At 40.8% G+C, this 22,388-nt stretch overlaps 1 protein-coding gene across 1 annotated transcript; it reads right to left on the minus strand.

Annotated features, from left to right (window-relative positions):
* Positions 1-839: 839 nt before the first annotated feature.
* sh3bp5a (SH3-domain binding protein 5a (BTK-associated)) lies at positions 840-20,897 on the minus strand. Its single transcript, XM_039819485.1, has 9 exons — positions 20,554-20,897; positions 19,955-20,017; positions 17,559-17,685; positions 8,034-8,200; positions 7,707-7,837; positions 7,373-7,415; positions 6,095-6,311; positions 5,537-5,884; positions 840-3,186 (listed from the first exon to the last, which is right to left on the minus strand). The coding sequence occupies exons 1-9, from the start codon at positions 20,644-20,646 to the stop codon at positions 3,011-3,013; spliced, it is 1,365 nt and encodes a 454-aa protein (XP_039675419.1). The 5' UTR covers positions 20,647-20,897; the 3' UTR covers positions 840-3,010.
* Positions 20,898-22,388: the final 1,491 nt, after the last annotated feature.

Raw genomic sequence — 22,388 nt, forward strand, 5'->3', positions numbered from 1 at the left:
AACTGTGGCTAGCGTTTAGGAAAACCTTGTACAAACCTATGGTACAAACCTAGTTTTATACAGTCTGTGGTACAAACAGAGACCAAAGGTTATGTTGGATAGTTGTGTAACGTGTGAGGGGTAACCTGTGGTACTAATGGTCAATGTTGCTTTTATTGTTTTGCTTTTATTGTTTCGAGTAGGAAAATCAGTCCATTAGTCACTTACAGGACTTTGCAGAGCAGGAAAGGTGGTGTGACTAACAGAAATAGAAGCCTCCATGTCTTTGGTCCTTGTTAGTCTGGCCAGTCCTATGTGTCCACAGTGCTGTGTCAGCGCTGGAGTAGTCTGGCTACACCACTCATCTATTCTCAGATTCTTGGGAAAAAACACTCTGGCTTGTTTTTATTTCGATTTCTTTAAACCAATCACAACTGTCCCGGGTGGCACTAAGCCCCGGAGGCAGCAATGGTGCATAGTCTAAACATGGATGTATTATAACTGTAGTGAGTCTGAAGCTCCTGCTAAAGCCTCAGGGCTGGAGGGCGTACAAAACCCAAACTTGGCACTAGATGTCAGTATTTTACAGAAGATGGTCATATTATTGCCCAATTACAAATCAAAGAATCCAGAGCTATGGCCCAGATATTGAATTCACAAGATGAAGCATAATTGAAAGGCATCATGATGTCAGGAGCGTGTGCAGACATGCAGAAGGATCGTAAAACAAAGTTACAGAGTAAAATAAAACTGGGCTGCACTGAAGTCATGAGATGACACTACAGCCAGCAGGACTTCTGTGGGACTGTTTTTAGGAACTGACTGTGAATATCATGACAGGCATCAAATGGAAACAGTTATTCAGTACGCCTACTGTATTTCTGTTAGTATAGACATCTGATACTGGACTTATGAGGATGATACTGACATTCATATTTGAGAGTTTACAAACATCTGAACCATATATCTGCCATTATTACATTTTCACACAAACACATGGCATAAGCAAACATTTTTAATTTTCTTTTTAAATCATGAATATAAAAAAAAATATTAAGGAACTGACCTGGACACTTGTCCGTGCTCTCTGTAGGACAAACTATAAAATAAAGACACTATCTGTAAATTACCTCAAACATTTCATTGGCATTTGTGCTGCACTTACATGTTACTTACAGTAGCCTTTTGTTCATCATATTGGCTAATACATTATATCAGCAATTAGCTAATATCAGTTGATATATCAGGTTTTAATATTAAGTACTGTGTGGGTGAAACAGACTGAAAAGACTGGAGAAAAAGGGAAGATGCACCTCATATCTGTACACATTATAATGCAGTCAGGTGAATATTGTGACAAATCAGTTTCAGATTTTTAACCAGCCTTCCACACAGTAAATTTAATGTTATGATTTCACAGGTTTAGGTTTCTAATTCCTAGTGCTGCAGGATTCTCATTTGGCAAAGTATTGTCACTGTCTTTCTGGGAAAATCTGTTCCTTTACCTTTAAAGGAATCATTTAACAGGTTGGGAAATACACTTACTCACAGGAATATTTCTTTGCCGGGAGCAGTATCTTTCTGGAGTTTCTGCTTGCTGCCTGACAACTGCTCAGAGTCTATTGACGGTCAAACGCATAACCCCTTTAAAACGGCCAATTGTCATTTTTACACTTTGGTTTTTGTACAGATTAAACTAACGAGGTATATAGCGTTAATTGGTGAGCTTTAGAGGTGCAGGTAGGCGGAGAGCCAGGCAACTGCATATTTACTGCACAAACATCTGAAGACATCTGACTCACGACAAAATAGGGAATAAGTGTATTTCCCAAAATGTTGAAATAAGTCATTGCTAGTGCGCAAAGCACACTCAACTGTGGCAGTGAGGGACAGCTGTGTGTGAGAGGACTCAGGTTCCTGTAACCCCTGCTATTGTGTATGAGTTCCACCAACTCCCCAGACAAACAAAAGTGTAAGTTTAGAGCATGACATTTGAGTATAAATTATTATAGTATAAATATACATCTGTACTTGATGTACTTGTAGTATTTGAGCCTTTTTCCAAAACAGAACAGACAACACTCAAAACATCATTAGTTCAATCACGGCCACCTAAGATGGTGAGCTGCACTCTAAACATTCACTCACTTATTCACAAATCCAAATGGAAGACCATTTGTGTTCAGTCTCTTCTTTAGTTTAGTGCTCAGAGTACTGCTTGCACTCCACCTTTCTCCTTGATAACTATTCCTCCACAATATTCTCAACATCCTACATTTCAACTTTACATTTCAGAACTACAGAAGGAGCTCAATAATGAAGGCAGAACAAGACATAATCCAACATCCAACTGATTATGTTGTCCCATTTTGATCGTCTTGTGGTGATTCAGATCCAAAAAGAGGCTTACTGCTGACTTAATGGTGCCAACTGTTGTCATGCCAATAGGCTAAATGTTTACCACATTAACTTTTACACATTACTATAAAGCTGCAGATAGGTAATGCCATTATTGTAGTAACAACCTGTACAATATGCCAAAGGAAAGAAAAGGTGCCATTCTGCTGTACAACACACACTTCTTTGTGGCACAAAATAGACACGTTTTTCTTTTAGCAAAAACAGAGCTAGTGAAATCGGGTCAATGACAACAAGCTACATCTTCTTTGCAACAGGAAGCAAGGAGGTTTATGGTAAATGCAGTCTTTTGAATAATGCTAGCACTAATAATACCAACAGAGACCAATCCCACTGTCCCTGCTTTGTTTACAATATAGGTACACAATGTATTTGACAATGATGTACTGAAGTTTAAATACAATACGTATAGCACCTTTAATATGACACCATCAGATGTTTAGACTATATGGAGACATAATGTCAGGTTGGATGGAGCTTGGAGTGTGCAGGTTGCTCTATCATTGCTCAGATTGAGCATTTCATCCTGCGGTGCTCCACGTCTTCTGCCACAGAGTCCAGTTTGAGGCCTGAAGCTGGGCACAGTGAGTGTTTTAAGTGCGACGGACGTTCATTAGACACTGTTAAGTAACAGAATGGTAGTGGCTGAGCTGGGAGAGGAAGTTTCAGGGTTAATAAAATGGGGTTCTTGTTCATCCCCAGAGTCCGCCTCTTGTTTTTGTGTTACAGTCAATGTTAGCTTGTTTAAACCGGCTTCTAGCGTCGCCTCGGCTCCCTCTGCTCTGTCACCTGCAACAAACACACACAAACAGGCACATGCAATGGTTAATACATGTGCAAGTGAACCAAGGATAAACCAATTTATCTTTGCTGAAACAGAACTTTATTGAAAACAAAACACTATCCAGTAGATTCCATCCACCTCTAGCATGGTGAATATGATGCTGTTTTAATAGCAAACTTTTACACAATAATATATCACTCTGCTGAACTATGGGAAACCCTTCACCCAAAAGGGACAATTTTCAGATTCAGATTTCACAGAAGTACAGTGCCTTGCGAAAGTATTCGGCCCCCTTGAACGTTTCGACCTTTTGCCACATTTCAGGCCTCAAACATAAAGATATAAAACTGTAATTTTTTGTGAAGAATCAACAACAAGTGGGTCCCAATTATGAAGTGGAACGAAATTCATTGGCTATTTCAAACTTTTTTAACAAATAAAAAACTGAAAAGTGGGCGTGCAAAATTATTCAGCCCCTTTACTTTCAGTGCAGCAAACTCTCTCCAGAAGTTCAGTGAGGATCTCTGAATGATCCAATGTTGACCTAAATGACTAATGATGATAAATAGAATCCAGCTGTGTGTAATCAAGTCTCCGTATTAATGCACCTGCTCTGTGATAGTCTCAGAGGTCTGTGTAAAGCGCAGAGAGCATCATGAAGAACAAGGAACACACCAGGCAGGGCCGAGATACTGTTGTGGAGAAGTTTAAAGCTGGATTTGGATACAAAAAGATTTCCCAAGCTTTAAACATCCCAAGGAGCACTGTGCAAGCGATAATATTGAAATGGAAGGAGTATCAGACCACTACAAATCTAGCAAGACCCGGCCGTCCCTCTAAACTTTCAGCTCATACAAGGGAAGACTGATCAGAGATGCAGCCAAAAGGCCCATGATCACTCTGGATGAACTGCAGAGATCTACAGCTGAGGTGGGAGACTCTGTCCATAGGACAACAATCAGTCGTATACTGCACAAATCTGGCCTTTATGGAAGAGTAGCAAGAAGAAAGCCATTTCTTAAAGATATCCATAAAAGTGTAGTTTAAAGTTTGCCAAAAGCCACCTGGGAGACACACCAAACATGTGGAAGAAGGTGCTGTGGTCAGATGAAACCAAAATCGAACTTTTTGGCAACAATGCAAAACGTTATGTTTGGCGTAAAAGCAACACAGCTCATCACCCTGAACACACCATCCCCACTGTCAAACATGGTGGTGGCAGCATCATGGTTTGGGCCTGCTTTTCTTCAGCAGGGACAGGGAAGATGGTTAAAATTGATGGGAAGATGGATGGAGCCAAATACAGGACCATTCTGGAAGAAAACCTGATGGAGTCTGCAAAAGACCTGAGACTGGGACGGAGATTTGTCTTCCAACAAGACAATGATCCAAAACATAAATTAAAATCTAAAATGGAATGGTTCACAAATAAACATATCCAGGTGTTAAAATGGCCAAGTCAAAGTCCAGACCTGAATCCAATCGAGAATCTGTGGAAAGAACTGAAAACTGCTGTTCACAAACGCTCTCCATCCAACCTCACTGAGCTCGAGCTGTTTTGCAAGGAGGAATGGGCAAAAATGTCAGTCTCTCGATGTGCAAAACTGATAGAGACATACCCCAAGCGACTTACAGCTGTAATCGCAGCAAAAGGTGGCGCTACAAAGTATTAACTTAAGGGGGCTAAATAATTTTGCACGCCCAATATTTCAGTTTTTTATTTGTTTAAAAGGTTTGAAATATCCAATAAATTTTGTTCCACTTCATGATTGTGTCCCACTTGTTGTTGATTCTTCACAAAAAATTACAGTTTTATATCTTTATGTTTGAGGCCTGAAATGTGGCAAAAGGTCGAAACGTTCAAGGGGGCCGAATACTTTCGCAAGGCACTGTATATACAAACAAATTTGTCACACACCCAGGCTAAAACCTGTGAGCCCAACTTCAATTAATGCTGCTTTGAGCAAATATACTTTGTACAAGTTGTATTTATTTATGAGTCAAGTCTCACATGGTCTTAAGTGTTGCTTAAATAGTTAATGGCAATTCAAGTTTTGTATTTTTTTTTTGCTGACTAATTTATCAGCTTCTGCATCTACATCTTTAGAGATGCTGGCATCTGTATATCCTAGCTTTTGGAAGAGCCAGGCTAGCTGTTATCCACTGCTTCTAGTCTTCATGCTAAGCTAATCCCCTGACATGAAATTGGTATTGATCTTCTAGTGCCACTCTCAGAAAGAAAAAGTATAAGCGTATGTTGAACTATTTCGCCACTACAAAAACAAAACAATTTCAACATACACTGTAGGATGAAGCAACACATCAGAAGCTAACACACATGTGATGAACACACACCTCTCTCCTGCTCACAGTCTGGAGAGGAAGCTCCACTGCACTGGCTGCGGGGGCCCAGGAGAGGTGAGGCATGCCCTGAACCCCACAATGAGTCTGGGTCATGAGAGCTACATGGGCTCGCTAACTCCAGTCCACCGGGACAGGAGGAGGAGTGGACGGAGGAAGAGGAAGAGGAGGAGAGGTAAGGGCAGGGCATGTCCAGAGGGGTGGAAGCAGAGGTGGAAGGTTGGGAGGAGGATGAGGAAGGTGAGGAGGGCATAGCTCGGGGGGAGGAGGTGGAATGAGGGTCGATCTCCTCCTCTGAGCTGCAACTGGGACTGCCCTCTTCATCAATTGATACGGACACCACTGAAACACACATACACACACACACACACACCACACACACACACACACACACACACACACACACACACACACACACACACACACATACACACACAGATATATACATTAAACATGCCGACACACAGATGCACCAACAAAACAAAACAAAAACTCCTAATGTGGATGGATGAAGTGAATGCATGTTCATTTCTAAGCTTCAGTTACACTCACTTGACAGACCGTCTGACTCCATCTTGAAGTTGGCGATGTCCTCGTTGCCCCCATCTCCCTCCGCACCAACACCCTGCTCCCTGGTTCCCATGGCGAGGGAGCGTCGCTGGGCATGGATCTCTTCAGAGATGCTCTCTAAGTTGCGTAGCGCTGCGCGGTAGTTGGCCTTAGCCCCCACCAATTTGGCCTGACGCTCATCCACATGACGCTTTAGTTGCTATGAGAAATCAAACACAGTTTCTTAGTAAACACACCTTCTCAAACTTTATGTAAATAGGAATTATATACATTTTGACACTGTTTCCTAGGCTAAGTAAGCATATTTACTTTACACTTATGATATTCAGGGGTAGTGCTTTCATTCCTAAGCGAACGTGACTAAGAGACTACACCCATGCTAGCCCAGTGAGGCTGTACTATGGTATAGAGGTACTTTGAGTTTGAGCTAAGTACTTACGTCAGCATAAAAACAGGCTAATATATTTAGCAGGTATAATGTTTATCACAGGGCTCTCAAGTTTTGAAGACGGACAAGAGTGACATTAACTTCTTCAAATACGCTGGCCAGTCAGATCCCAAACAAGCAAAAATTGTTTCCGCTGATCAAGAATGTGGAGACATTATATTTCGTACCCATTATATTTTCTGATATTAAAATAAACATTGCCCTGATGTACACACAGCGTTGTTTAGGTTTTTTTAGTCAGAGAAGCTACGTAGGCAGGGTCATTTTTTTTCTTCTTCTGTTTCCTCCAACCACCGTTTTGAGTCACTGGATCCACCCCCCACTCTGCATACCGGGACCTCCCACTTTACAAATTAAGCACTGGACTCGGACATAAATATCTTAATGCCTGTCGGGCTCGGGTCGCGTTCGGTTACTGCTCTGTCAGACGCAGGCCGGGCTCGGAAAGAAAAATGCACAGCCCGATCCGCACTCTAGCCCCGTTCACAGCAGTACATTGCTTAGCTTCCGTGTCGGTATTGGCTGCTTCTCTAAACCCTAAGCCATCTACTGTAGGCAATACACTGACTATGGATAAGTTCCCTTATGCAACCCTACTAAATGTTGACCTATGATGGTTAAGTTCACTAAAATTATTGCAATTTAACCTCAGGGGACATGAATAAATGTGAGATATATTTTTTATAAATGATGGATCAACTTATGGACCGATCAACATTAGTGTGGCTAAAAATGTATAAACTACAGTGCTTTGAACTGGTTTGGTTTGGTATCTTACCTTTAAATATTTAAAAGCCTGCTAACATACATACCTCAAGCTGTAGATAATACTTGGCTTTCAGTTCAAAATACGGCCTACAGGGGGAGAAAAAGAAGAAAAACTGAGAGAGAGGGAGGGAAAAAACTGTGCCAAATGTCAGTGGAGAAACTGCTGGAAGAATAACACGCCTCTGTGAGCAGTCACATTCCTTGGCTCTTACAGAACACACCCCAACACTGCACAACCAACACATGAAACATCTGGACTGCATCAGATGACATAAACGTAGCCCTGCTTTCTCACACACTAACACACTCACACACAGCGAGGCCCAAGCAGGGGGGAAAAGAAAAGGAAACATTCAGAGAGAAGACAAAGGCACAGACCTGGATTTGTTGATGGAGCGTTTGAGTTTCTTCTCTAACTGCCTCATGTGGCTGATACAGGAATTGTAATTGGCTGCTGTTTTTCTGTGTTCAGCTTCACTGCGCGTTCTCGCCTGCTCGGCCTCCATCACCTGAAACAATCAAGACAAGTTTATTTTCACTGTAGAAACCAAGTAATAGACAATTCCAGTACATTCATATTGACTATACTTCCACTTTCTTTTTCTCCAGCATCAGTAGCAGTCTAAACCTCACTCTCAAGCACAAATAACTTGTTAGGAGGGAACCTTTTCAGTATTTTTAAGCTGCCTTGGATCATGTTCGTACCCTCTGTGTGGCATGGTTGAGCATTTCCTGCCAGGCAGAGTCAAACTGGCGGCTGTCCTCCTCCAGCAGCCTCTCCTCGGCCAGGGCAATGGTCTCCTTGGCTGCCCGCAGGATCTCCACTGCCCGCTGGAACTCCTGAGTGGCCTTTTGGGCTTCAACCTGGGCCTAGAGTTCAGAGAGAAGGGTCAGTTAAAATCACATCAAATGTGAAAGCGAGGTATAGCTACAAGTGTCCTGCTTGAAAATACTACTTTTATCAGCTTTCAGGTGGTAAAAGCGTCTGTGGAGCTTAATGTTTAACCATGGACTGTGATTTCACTATATTCTGAAGTGTGAAAAAGCTGACAGTTAGCTTAAATCAGAGCATCGTGACATTCCTTTGACACTAATTTCTACCAGCAAGTTGGCCCAGCCTTGGTCATCACATGATATGAGTGCAGCAGTTGTCCTTGAGTGTCCAGTGTGTGTCTTTGTGTATTTCATGACCTATATTTCCCTTTTGAGGAACCATGGTTGATTCCTTATGACAGCCATAGAGGGGTGAAGAGCTCGGACATAGATATGACACACACAGAAAGACAACCCTGCCTTGATCAAATAGACAAACAGGGGCTTTGTCACTAAGAAAATCTGACACACTGTCAGTGGGCTCTTCCTGCCTACAGTCACAGTCAATAGTAGGATTCTTCCAATCATGCTGGACATATTTGGACCCACTCTCCACTCAGACAGGCGTGACTTAAAGGTCAGTGTATTTGCTGAATAGAAAGCCATTACAGAAACTCCTATCAGCTTTCCTGAAGTACGATAAGAAATAAGAAAATATAGTTAGCTGGGTTTAATGTAGGTCTATATCTTGTGAAAAGATAAAACTAAGCCGATGACATCACCGGGATTCAATGTCAACATTGGGGAACCCCATATAAAAATGTCTTATATATTTTACATGATAATAAGTTAGGTGTTATGAAAATATACCAAAAAGACAGCATGCTGTTTTCATAAGAATTTGTTCCAAGACAAAGCAAAATTATAGCATTTGGTTGGGGCTGTGATACATATACATGCATACCGTATATGCTGTACATATTGATTATGATGTTAGTTTTGGGAATGCTCTACCTCTACATATCGAACATAAATCACAAACAGAAGAAACAAACCTACCTCCTACCCATTTTCACTTTAAGAAACCAAAATGGTTTATTGTAGGCTAAACAGTTACAGCAAGCACATCTGTGAACAATTATGCTCCAAGCTATCTGGCACATCATTTTACTTGCATCAGGGACATCCAAAATGTTGCAACAACAGGCTGCCCCACTGATACTTTCCCTCTGATCCTTTAACAGCTTTATGGGGAGTTAGAGTACATTTTGTTCAATGCAACAGTTTAAAGGGACACATTGCCCTTTAAAACTGAAGGGTAATCAGTTGTTGCCCTGTACTATAAGTCTGTCAGTATGCCCCTTGTCCTGTTTGAACTGTATTCTCTGTCTGCATTGACTGTATACTACAATGTAAACAAACATTGCTGGTCTAGGTTGTGTTTCTATCCTTTTGCATTTTGAATGGATTATTGTATGCCAGTGTTTCAGCTAAATGGCCATTTCTAACTATGAAATAAAGCCATACATTCATGTTGAAACTATAGACCATTTCACTGTTTCAAACACAAATTGTTTAAAATCCAAATGGGTTCACATATCACTCATTAAATATTAAATTATAAAAAAAAGACAGCATGCTGTTTTCATAAGAAAAGACTAAAGACTAAAACTAATTTAAAGTGAGAACAACTAATTGTTTTTGTAAAAAAATGGTAAGTTTAAATCGTTGAGAATTTGCAAGTTGAAATCGTTGTTGGAAATACGCAAGTTGAAATCTTTGTCGGAAATGCGCAAGTTGAAATCGCTGTCGGAAATGCGCAAGTTGAAATCGCTGTCCGAAATACGCAAGTTGAAATCGTTGTCGGAAATACGCAAGTTGAAATCGTTGTCGGAAATGCGCAAGTTGAAATCGCTGTCGGAAATACGCAAGCTGAAATTGATGTTGAAATTGTTGAGAATTTGCAAGCTGAAATCATTGCTGGAAATTCGTAAGCTGAAATTATACAAGTGACCACATTCATTCATCACAAACACTCCTGTGTGGAATACCTCGGGCGGGGCTTGAACCCGCGTCTCCTAGTTGTCGGTCGGTGTCCTTCCCCACTGGACCATCTCCAGGGGTGATAAACATAAAGAAACTACTTCAACTACTTCTGTCATTCTGCAGACAAACTTTGTCTTTTCCTTCTGTTGCCCCCGATCTAACCCTAATATAATGTAATACATGTATCTATTGATAAAATAACCTGAAATCTACTCCACAGATGTGAAGCGACTCCGTGATGTTGAACCTTAATTGAAATATTGACTTGTTGTTTCTTTCAGAGATCTGATAGCTGAGCTGGAGGAGAAATTCTCCACAGTCTGAAGGTTGTGAGTTCAAAACCCACTTGTGCCAGTTGTCTTTTTTTCTATTTCACAAAGGAAAGGAGTTTAGCCTGTGCCTGAACTCATTAAAAAACACTCAGAGGAGGAAATCAGTCTTCTTTTACGACGAAGAGTAAAAACCCTTTATAAACTCTCTAAACAGGAAGTGACTCATAACTCAGATAAAACTGCTCAGAGGATTTTGATCCTGACGTAGATGTGATGGAGGCCACGATGATATTTTTAACCTGGTCTCCTGCGCTATACGTACCTCTGGCCACATTTTTGCAGCGCCACAAACCCACCGGGTGGTACATTCTGCCACAGTTTTGAGAAACAAATGTCCACTGGAGTTGCTAAAGAGAAGAACTCTAATGTGAAATGTGCCCTGAAATGGGTTGTAGTTGACTCCATTTTTTATGTTATTAATTATAAAATCAACAATATCTTAAAGTTACTGATCCTGTTACTGTCCTAGACCCTGAGTTTGACTTCAATCAATCTAGAAGTAGAAAACCAATCTCCCAATAGAATCAATATCTTTCTATAACCAGAAAAATAGATCAATTTACCTCCAAATTGTCTTTGCTGAATAACTTCAGGATGTGACATGAAGGGTTAGGGTGTTGGTTGGTTAGTGCAGTGATGTAGTCTACATGATACGCAGGTATACGCAGTATAGCCTACCCACTAAGAAATCTCCAGGATTTCAATATACCCACTCAAAAATGTGCAATGATACGCAACAACATATATTTTTGTGACAGAACTTTCACTTCAGATATTTGTATTCACAAATAGGGGGTTGAGTAATGTGACAGCAAACAAAACTAACACTGCAGAACATGCAGAGAGACTTTTCTCATCTTTCACAGACCCGCTCCTCGCTGAGCGCAGTGTGTATTGTGTGCGTAGCAACCGGGCCCCAATGATCCGCCTACACTAACGCCAGCATCCTCCCTTCACCACATTTAAGACAAATATAAGTAGCCTATTTTATTTTGTCCTCGTTGCTTTGGGGTCAACTTTTGTTATCCAGGCTCAAGCCCCCTTACTGCTTTATATTCTAGTATATTTTTGATATGTTTTGAATATCATCTGTGTTTTCCTTCTCATAGGATAAATAAAGGTATTCCCACCATAAATTGGTGCATACAATTGTATCATAATGCAGGATATTAGTCTTTGGTGCTCAAAACAACCCTGGGTGAGGACACCCAGACCCCACACTTTGATATGCCCCCCAACTAACTACCAACTACAATACATTAGACTACACCACTGGGTTAGTGTGTTGGTTGGTTAGTGTGTTTATGTGTGTAACCTGGTTACCATTGTTTTATCTTACACCCTGACCCCAGTCCACCTAGGGGCTTAATATTATTCACTTGTAAGGTAATTCACTTCATATAGTATAGCAGTACTTAAGTCAAATCTCAGCTCTTGTTTAAGATATTGTTCATATGCAAAAATATGCTTAATCCCATATGGAATGGTAATGCTTGAAAGTTCTTTCAAGCATTACCATTCCATATGGGATTAAGCATATTTTTGATAAAATTAAGCATATCTTTCATAAAATGCTTTGAAATGATCACTTTTGATGACAATTTGTCAGGCGGACAGACATTTTTTGGTCTTTTGGGGTATGCTGAGGGTGATATTTGACAGCAAAAAGGCAGAAATCCCAAGAATGTTTTTCTGCTAGTTTCCCCTATTTGTCAGAATACACCATGCTAAATGTTAGGGTACAGCTGCAGTACCTTAATATTCACAATTACATCATTCCACCAAAAGCTTTTCCCAAAAAGGGTGTTTTTTGGCCCCTGAGACCAAACAGGGCCGAGTTTGGGGTGGTCGTTATCAACTTGTGATGGCCCAAGGTAAGATAATGGGAAATAATAGTGAAAAGAAATTTAGCAAAAAAGATCCTGAGGAATGGACCTGGCTCCTTATCTGCTGCAGTCCCGACTGACAGAAAAAATACATGGTGCAATGTAAATTCATGCTGAGCTTCACGAAAAAAACAGCTTTATGATATTGTTGATTTTATAATTAATAACATAAAAAATGGAGTCAACTACAACCCATTTCAGGGCACATTTCACATTAGAGTTCTTCTCTTTAGCACCTCCAGTGGACATTTGTTTCTCAAAACTGTGGCAGAATGTACCAGCCGGTGGGTTTGTGGCGCTGCAAAAATGTGGCCAGAGGTACGTATAGCGCAGGAGACCAGGTTAAAAATATCAGCGTGGCCTCCATCACATCTACGTCAGGATCAAAATCCTCTGAGCAGTTTTATCTGAGTAATGAGTTTATAAAGGGTTTTTACTCTTCGTCCTAAAAGAAGACTTATTTCCTCCTCTGAGTTTTTTTTTAATGAGTAAGGCACAGGCTAAACTCCTTTAGTGGGTTTTGAACTCACAACCTTCAGACTGTAGAGCATTTCTCCTCCAGCTTTTTTTTTAATTTCAATTAAGGTTCAACATCACAGAGTCGCTTCACATCTGTGGAGTAGATTTCAGGTTATTTTATCAATAGATACATGTATTACATTATATTAGGGTTAGATCGGGGGCAACAGAAGGAAAAGACAAAGTTTGTCTGCAGATTGACGGACATTAAGTAGTTTCTTTATGTTTATCACCCCTGGAGATGGTCCAGAGGGGAAGGACACCGACCGACAACTAGGAGACGTGGGTTCAAGCCCCGCCCGAGGTATTCCACACAGGAGTGTTTGTGATGAGTGAATGTGGTCGCTTGTATAATTTCAGCTTGCGAATTCTCATCAATTTCAACTTGTGCATTTCCAACAACAATTTCAACTTGCATATTTCTCCTCCAAAGGTGACTTACTGGCTGCAATAGTGTTCAGTTGTGTTAGTGTGCTTTTTTTTTAGCAGTGAAAAATACAGTATACTCTACACATAAGTTACTTAATTCTGATTCTAATAATTCTATTTAAGATGAGGTCCTACCACAAGGCTCCAGACCAGAGAGTAAATGACAGCATGCACAGCATCACGCAACAAATTAGACAGGTACATAATGAGTGTGCTAAGTGTTAGAGAGTTACTATAAAAGAGCCTTGTCAATAAAGGGTGATAAGCAGAAAGATAGATGCTGTGGACAATAGTATTCGTAATTCAAAGGTACATTATAGAATGTATTCAGAATTATAATATAACGTTTCTTTTGGAGAAAGCACTCTGCTGAGCTTGCAAATATCTTCATAATGTGATAAGGAGAAAGATAGATCTTGCCTTGATCACAACAATAACAATACTTTAAAAGCACTAAGGCATTCTCTTAATGCTAGCCAAAGTATTACTCCCAAGCAGTGCAGAGTCAGAGTATATGAAGAAAGGACAGACAGGGGGGTTTCCAGGCTAGAGAAATAATCCCTGCTGAAGCACTGTACCCCCAGGGGTACATTTACTCATGGTTGGGAATCATTGCTTTAGCATTAATTTGTTTGTCAATGCTTACAACAATCTGTACACACAAGGTTACCATATTATCACCCTATAACGTTAATATGGGTATGGTGTTAATTGCCTATTTTGACACATCCAGGAGACACAGATCAAAACTAGCATTTATTTAAAATAGTGCGTAGTTTCTGTCGCCCCGCTGAGGAATTCAAAATAATGACAACACAGCTGTTGTTGCATCCACATGACACGCGCCCCCACAGCTCCTCCACACAGTTGCTAGTAGCCAAGGAGGACACGGAGGATAAAAAAAAAACCCAACATGATGGACTCTTCAGACAAGGTAATTATCTTCACTCGAGTTTCTGAGCGCGAAAGTCGCCGGACGACGACATTTTCTAAACACAGCCATGCTGAGAAATACAGAGAGAGTTTTGTGAAGCCGATAGTCTAAATTAGCTCTGTATCGACTCATTTGGCAATGGCTTCAATGTAACAGCCGTTCATTAATATAAAAAAAAGTACGCACTAAAGCTTTAAAGTTGTTTTTTTTGTCCACCTGATAGATGTAAGCCCAATATTCACTCTCCTTTAAGCTCTGCTTTAATCTCCACCAAATCCTGAGAGAAATATCTGTCTCTTTACCTACTATGTTGACCAGCTCGCGCCTAACTTTGTCTGCCTGAAAAGTTAACATACAGAAAAGGCTACTGGGTTCATCAAAGCTTTTGAAATAACTATCTGCTGCATCTGGAAACAATGAGAGTGGTAAGAATGAACTAATACAGTAAATGTGTGGGGTGTAAAACCAAAACATTGAGCTTAATAGTGCTAAAATGTTGAGTTGAGGGGAACTACAGTCCGTTGTGTGCTTGTCACTACGAGCGACACATTTCACATTAAACTGCTTTAACGTAACGAACCCCAACAGTTCAGCGTATTTCTCTCAGCTGTTGCACGTTTCTTTCTCACGGCCTTCCCTGGCTTTCTGTTACGTTAACCTCTGTGACATGACAGCTGCCAATGTCAGCCATGTTAATGATAAAAGGCTTCAACAGCGACGTGAGCAAGCACAGATCTGCATCGTCTCAAACAAATTGTAGAAAATCCAAAAGCTGGCATCTTTTGTGTCCGAATTGTTGTTCTATCTTAAGTGTTGCAGTGGTTGGACAGCCTACCCAAGGTTGTCAAGGCCCTGTCGAGAAGGTGAAGAGATAGAGTTAGGGGGTGGAAAGATAACAGTTGCTCTCTGCACGTTATCTGTTAGTTTGACTGGCAAAGATGAATCCCTCCTCCTTGTCCTCTATCATGACCCATTTCCCAGGCTTAGGGAAGAGAGGGGGTGCAGGGCGAAACAGAAGGAGTATTAGATATTTAATGAGGAGAAAGCATATGCAAGGAACAGAGAAAGAACTGAGACTTTAACACTAGCAATGTTTTTTGTCAAGTTGGAGATTAAAAAAAAGTGCCCGTCCTTTACAGGACTTCCTGGAAAGAGGAGCAGCACACTTCCCTTCTCATGCAGGGTTGGTGTTTACTGATAGTGTTGTCAGTAGCTAAGCTGACCAAACACTTACTATGTGAGTCTCTGCCTTTCTTTACTTTTGCAAAAATAACAATTGAACAAATGACAACTCTTTAGCACCCTGGTGAGTAACATTCATCAATGGTGGAGGACACAATTTGTCGTTATCTTTGTGGCACAAAAGCCTTCTGAGCATGGGCCAGCATGCAAATGACAAGCATTGTTATCAGTTAATTAACCTCATGTCACAGAGCCCACAATATTTGACTGTCTGTAAGGCAAACAATACGATGGTTTTGGTCTGAAATACCATGACACGCTGTCACCTCGTATACAGTATATGCTATTCATATCATCCTATTGAGTATGTGTGTGTGTCAGTGTGAATCATTTTTATTTCACACGTGAGACTCTGTCATCCTGTCTGACGCCTTTGACTCTAAAAAGTCACCTCATTTACAGTCTTCTGGAGGTGAGAGATTGAGTGGAAAGAGGTAAAGAGAGGTGACATAGAGGGAAGGAGGGAGGGGTACAGGAGACAGACAGCCAGACAGACAGGCAGTGGTGCAGAAGAGAATGCTGGGTAAAAAGGACAAAAGATATGACAGTACAGGCAAATTCCTATACACCACCCCCCAGTTTGTTGGAATGTAGGAGGATAAACATGGGAGGTTGAGGGCTGAGACTGGCTTATGGGTGGGGGTAGTGTGTGTGTGTGTGTGTGTGTGTGTGTGTGTGTGTGTGTGTGTGTGTGTGTGTGTGTGTGTGTGTGTGTGTGTGTCTGTCTGGTAGGGTAAGCATTTGAATCCCTTTAAAATAGGTTAAGTATTAAATATTAAATATGCATCCATAAATCATGACCAGACAATCCGCTGGTTGAACCTGGGGGCTTTGCTCTTTTTAACACCCCTTGATCACACACGCACACACGCACGCACGCACGCACACACACACACACACACACACACACACACACACACACACACACACACACACACACACACAAACACACACACACACACACATACCCAAAGCTATAAAGGCTTTGGATTCTTTCACGTGAACGCAGCAAAATCCCAAACCTCTCGGTAATCCCGACTCTCATGTGTTACTGTCAGAAGCTGATGCTACTGGCAGGTAGTTTGTCATATTGCAACAGAGTTAAGCAAGGACACACACACTCACATTCATACACAGTCTATTTCAGTTTGAGCTGCTCTGACACACAAATGTCAGCCTTCTGATGAATGACTCATAAGCTTCTTTCGTATTGGCTGAGACGAGGGGTGCGCTGGACTCTAAATTTCTGGTGGTACCCAATCAGATCAAAGCCTCAACAGGCTGGAACAATTCCACAGCAAAGGACATGCGGACATGACCCACTGAAGAGGGAACAGGCACAGTTTATCCAATTTATACAATAATTGTGGTGTACAATGTATTTATGTATCGATATATTTATGTGAGGCCTTGTAGAGACTGTCACAACTAATTTCCTTAGTAAAGGAGTCAAGTCAAGTCAAATGTTTTTATTGAGCAACATTTTAAAACAACCCACGTTGACCAAAATGCTGTACAGACTAGATCAGGTAGCTAAAATCAGAAAAAAAAGAACATAAACACACATTGCACACAGTAAATAGGCACACCAAAACAATAAAGAATCTATCCATCTATTTTTATTTCCCTAACCAATGGGGGAGCCACCCTATATTTGCATCTACCTGCAACAGCGCAGCAAGCATGAAAAAACAGATTATGAAAAATATGGCAAGACTAGCAGTTTCAGTGCAGCTCAGATATTCCCCTCTTCCTCACACTGAGTCAGAGTATTTTTGTATGTGTGTGTGTGTGTGTGTATGTATGTTTGCATGTGTGCATGTGTGCGTGTGACAGTAGCTTTGGATACAGAAGTGTGACTGAGTTTAAAAATAGGCATCACGTGACTGTGCTCTCTTTAAGTAGATATACGCTGAGCTCTTTAATGTTCTCATTGCTAATTCTCAGTAAGCCTGCCCTCACACTCACTGTTTGCTGACCTCAGTCAACTCTTTTTTTTTTTTTTGCGTCGTCGTGCGTGGCACGCGCCCTCTTTCTACTTTGCGGGCTTCCCAGTAAGGTTTGGAGTCGTCCACAGCTCGTCCGATCCTCTTCACCTGCTCGTCCAGCTTCACCGTTGCTTCCACCAGCACGGCACGAAACCGCTGACGGCAGTCCTACACACAGATACACACACAGATATTAGCCTTTAACATACAGTACAGTCATAATACTGCATTTCAAAGCTGTTGTGAAGGTGCTGACTGGATGTGGAAAACTGGGAAATCAGTGCTGGTGATTTACTCAGTATGACTCTGTATGACTTCTCGTTTTTTTTCTCGTTTTTAATGTTGTAAGCTTTAGCCATGAGTTGGCTTGCCTTGCTGCTTGAGCTGTCCTGCTGGCCCTGATCAATTTGGCTTGGCGCTTCCAAAGCAGCTCTTCTAATTCAAGTCATCACTAAACCATTACCCATATACAAGCACATGCAGTGATATACACAGCTGGGCGAATATTCCAATATCTTCTGTCCCAATATAGGTCATTTTACATCTCGATAAAGATATATACCACAATATAACATGTTTTCTGGTAATTCAATAAATAAATAGCACATATATGCATTTTAAGTGTATGGATTTCTTTTTAAAACTCTGTGTCTTTGAGTGTTGTAAGATGTGCTATATAAATAATGTGTGTGTGTGTGTGTGTGTGTGTGTGTGTGTGTGTGTGTGTGTGTGTGTGTGTGTGTGTGTGTGTGTGTGTGTGTGTGTGTGTGTGTGTGTGTGTGTGTTTTTTCTGACATAAAGCCCAAGGTGGCACAGAGACAGTAGACCTGTTAATCATAGATCAGGTCTGTCATCACCTAATCCGAGTTACTGAGTGTGTGTACAGGTATGCATTCCTGCATGTGTTGTACTTTACAGAGGGGAGAGTTTGAAAGGCAACAGCACCTGCATCCTGCTCATAAAACTGACGGTACATGAGTACACGAGAGGGTAAAAGAGGGAAAAGGGAGAGGGCCTTACAGGAAGCACACTTCCTGTCACATTATTACGTCTCCTGACTTCCTGCTCCTTCCATTAAATAGTGACACAGCGTGCGTGCGTGCGTGCGTGCGTGCGGGAAGTAAAATGTGTACGTTAACTGGTCACATATTGTAGGTGATAGCACACATTATTCACCTCTAAGACAAACAATCTTCTATCGCTGCCATAAAAGATTTACCTTTATGTTGACAGAGTATGAGAACCCTTAAATCTGATTAAACCTCATTGTCTCAGCTTTTCCTGACTCTACTGTACACGATCCTTAATCAAACCCAGACTCTGCAGACTGCCAGCGACACTTTTCACATTCTTCAGCTCTCGACTTTCACTCTGCCTCGCGATGAATCGCCTTCTTTCTTTTTCTGTTTGCTTATGTCTGTGTATATGCAGTATTTATATCAGTGGCACAACTGTTGCTTCAAAATATAGCCAAATCACTAGAAAAAAGTTTGCTTTTTCCAAAAAAAAACAGCAAACAGCAGTTAAATCCTTTTACACCAGATGGGTAAACATGACCAGGATCTATAAGAATTATCCAGTATTTAGATGGAAGAAGGAATTAGGCAATATATAACAATGGTTCCATCGCTGACATACAAAATCCTGTCCCCTGCCACTGTCTGTTATATCTGTTGTACCTTTATTCCAGCACTAGTTTGTGGCATCTGGACATGAGTGAAGGTCTGATCTAATCTAATGAGAAACAGAAGGGGCCTACTTCGAGGAAAAGAAAAAACATATCTGCCTCTGGAATGTTTTTACTTTTGCTGAACACTAACCCTTCTAGTAAATGTTTAGATCCAAGTGAGCGCTGTGAGAGAAAAAAAAACAAACTACAATCCATATTCCTGCTGTTTCTTGCTGATTTTTACAGCCTCTTTCCTCTTTAAGTGTTTGGTATGTTTTTAAAGGAAATGAGGAGAGCACTTGGGATTTAGATTGCTCCAATTGTGCCATTCAAATATTATATTTAACATTCTTATCACAGTTACACCTCCTGTAGCACTAAGACTTCAGAGTTCAGAGTACAGTGCAGTGTTATTAAGGAGGAGTGACAGCTGCTGCTTCAGTTTTTCCACATTTCCCTCAGAAGCAGCTCCCGCATTTCCATCTTTGCAACACAGTCAGTGTAAACTGTTTCTATTCAATGGCCACTTTGCTAGGCAAATTCCTGAAAACACACAAAACGGAACTGGAAATGAGATGAGTTATTTCACAGCACCGGCAGGATTTCTCACTTGTTTCGAGGGAGATTTTGGGCCTTAACTTTAGACTTAATGGCTTCTTGAGATGCCTGTTTTTGCAGCGCAGCTCAGCCATAACTAAGTGTTTACCCCAGCAGGGAGAGGCACTGATGATAATGACAATAGTGTTGCAAGTTGGTGTTTCGTCTTACCTCCAGCTCACTCTCCCAGCGGTTAATGTCATCTGTAGACTGGTTCAACTTCTCCAGTTCCCCCTGTTTCCATAAAGCATGGCATGCATGGAGAGAAAAGGCACAAAGAGAACAGATTGTGAGTGTGGAGGCTACACTGTGGGACTTCTCTTTACCAAATTACTGAGCATGCAGCCCTCAGTGTGTGTGTGTGTGTGTGTGTGTGTGTGTGTGTGTGTGTGTGTGTGTGTGTGCGTGGGTGTGTGTGTGTGTGTGTGTGTGTGTTGAGAAAGCATTAAAGGGACAAATACCCTCAAATCTATTTCATATTGCATGAGTAGAAAGAACAATTGACACATTCAGTTAACAATGCATTATTATATTATATTATTTATAAGTGGAACTGTAGTTGCTGTAATATACTATTAATATGATAAAGTAGTAATATTTCACATTTCCCTGGCTTTTACTGGCTGTGTAAATTCCACTGAATGTAAGGTTTAAATAATAGGCGATTACACACAACCTGACTACTTTTAACTGGGCTTCCCATTTTCATCTCAATGTCACTTTCACTGGTGGTAACATCTGGATCCAATTTATTTTTTTTAAATACTCACCTGGATTCTTGGATCCACTTGTTCTTCCACCTCAGCACACTGCGAGTCCTCATCACAAGTATTCCCATTTCGTAAAGGATCCATTTTCAGCATATGTGGAAATCTGAAAATGTGGGTCTTCACTGCAAACAAAGCGCGACCCCGGGGTGCTGGACAGCAGGGGTATCCAGCAGTGATCCGCCCTCCCTAACCTTTACACAGAGCACATTGCATGCTCCATGCTTCGGTTCCAGTGAGTTTAAAGGACCAAAGGGAGTCCGCCGTCTGCAGAGGAGCGCGTCTGACCGCTCGGTGATCCCACACACACTGTAGGATCACAACCTCAGGGACAGGCAGCAGAGCCACTGTGGAAAAGAAAGTGTTGAACTAACTATCATGATCAATATGAGTACTTCTGGTTTGAACTTTCAAAATAAAAGCCAATTTAGTGTAGCAGCAGACTATTGTCAAAAAGTGGGCAGGCATGATAATATATAAAAACTTTTTTTATAGTAGGTTAAACAACCTTATCAAATAAGAAATACTTATATTTTATAAAAAGAAGAAGAAGAATAATATATCGGTATTATATCGGACATCAATATATCAGGCTAGACATTGTCTTACATTTTGGATATCGTAAAATTGTGATATGCACGTGTTGTCTTTTCCTGGTTTCAGAGGCTGCATTACAGTACAGTGATGTCATTTTTTAACTTACCAGACTTCCTAGCTGTTTTATTATATGCCTTTACCCATTTAGTCATTATATCCACATGATTGGTGATTATTTATCTAAACTCTCATTGTGGTAATATTTTGTGGATGCACCAATAGTCAACCCTGCAATATCTCCGCAATATAGACATTGATGTATTGGGTCAAAAATATTGTCATATTTGATATTCTCCATATCGCCCAGCTCTACGTTGGAGGAACCTCAGCGGTGGTTTTGAGGGTGGAGAGAGTTTCCCTAGATGTATCATGTCCATTCAGGAATCAAACTTGAGACCTTACAGTTACAAGCCCTCAATTGCATGATGTTGGCTACAGGGCCTATACTGTAAATTTAGCCTTATACACAAAATCTACACAAAGTGTACGTCTATATTGCTTCAACCCATAGTTTAGGGCCTAACCAGTCATTTAACTGACCACTGCAGTAACAAATATGTTCACATACTATCATTTGATTCATCTTTTTTAAATTTATATTTTGAGACTTTCTCAATTTGGACTAATCCTAATTTAGAATATGCCTATAGACATTAACAACTTGTGATTAGTTTTTTCCATGTACTGGCAATATACGACTTGTCGTTTAGATAATGGTCTGCAACTTTAATGTTCTTAACACAGGCTAGCTTATATGACAGATGTATTGCCCACATATACCTATTTCCCCTAAATTACGCTTTTATTTTGACGTGACACGCACATATTTTCCGGTCTTATTGAAGCTACTTGTTGCGAGCTTAACGCAGCTCCAGCATGGGATGGTGAGTTGGTTTCAATCGCCCTCTGGCGGTCCATAGGGAGGGTCGGCCTGGAGGCGTGATACTGGCAGCACGCTGCATTCCTGTAAACACTGTGGTGTTTATGGAGACCACTGGTTCCAGCAGTATGGCATCGACTGGACATTATTAAAGGAGTTTTTCAGAACCCCTAGGTGAAGCCATGATTATAGAAATGTTTTAAAATTCAGGTTTTTGATTAAAATATTACATGATTATTATTGTTATTGAAATATTGCATGTTTAAATAATAATAATAATAATTATTATTATTATTATTATTATTATTATTATATCTTTTTCTATTATCTGAGCTTGAGAGTTCATTGTTGACCTTGGGAA

Source organism: Perca fluviatilis, chromosome 13 (assembly GCF_010015445.1).
Source record: "Perca fluviatilis chromosome 13, GENO_Pfluv_1.0, whole genome shotgun sequence".
In the NCBI taxonomy this organism is placed as follows: domain Eukaryota; kingdom Metazoa; phylum Chordata; class Actinopteri; order Perciformes; family Percidae; genus Perca; species Perca fluviatilis.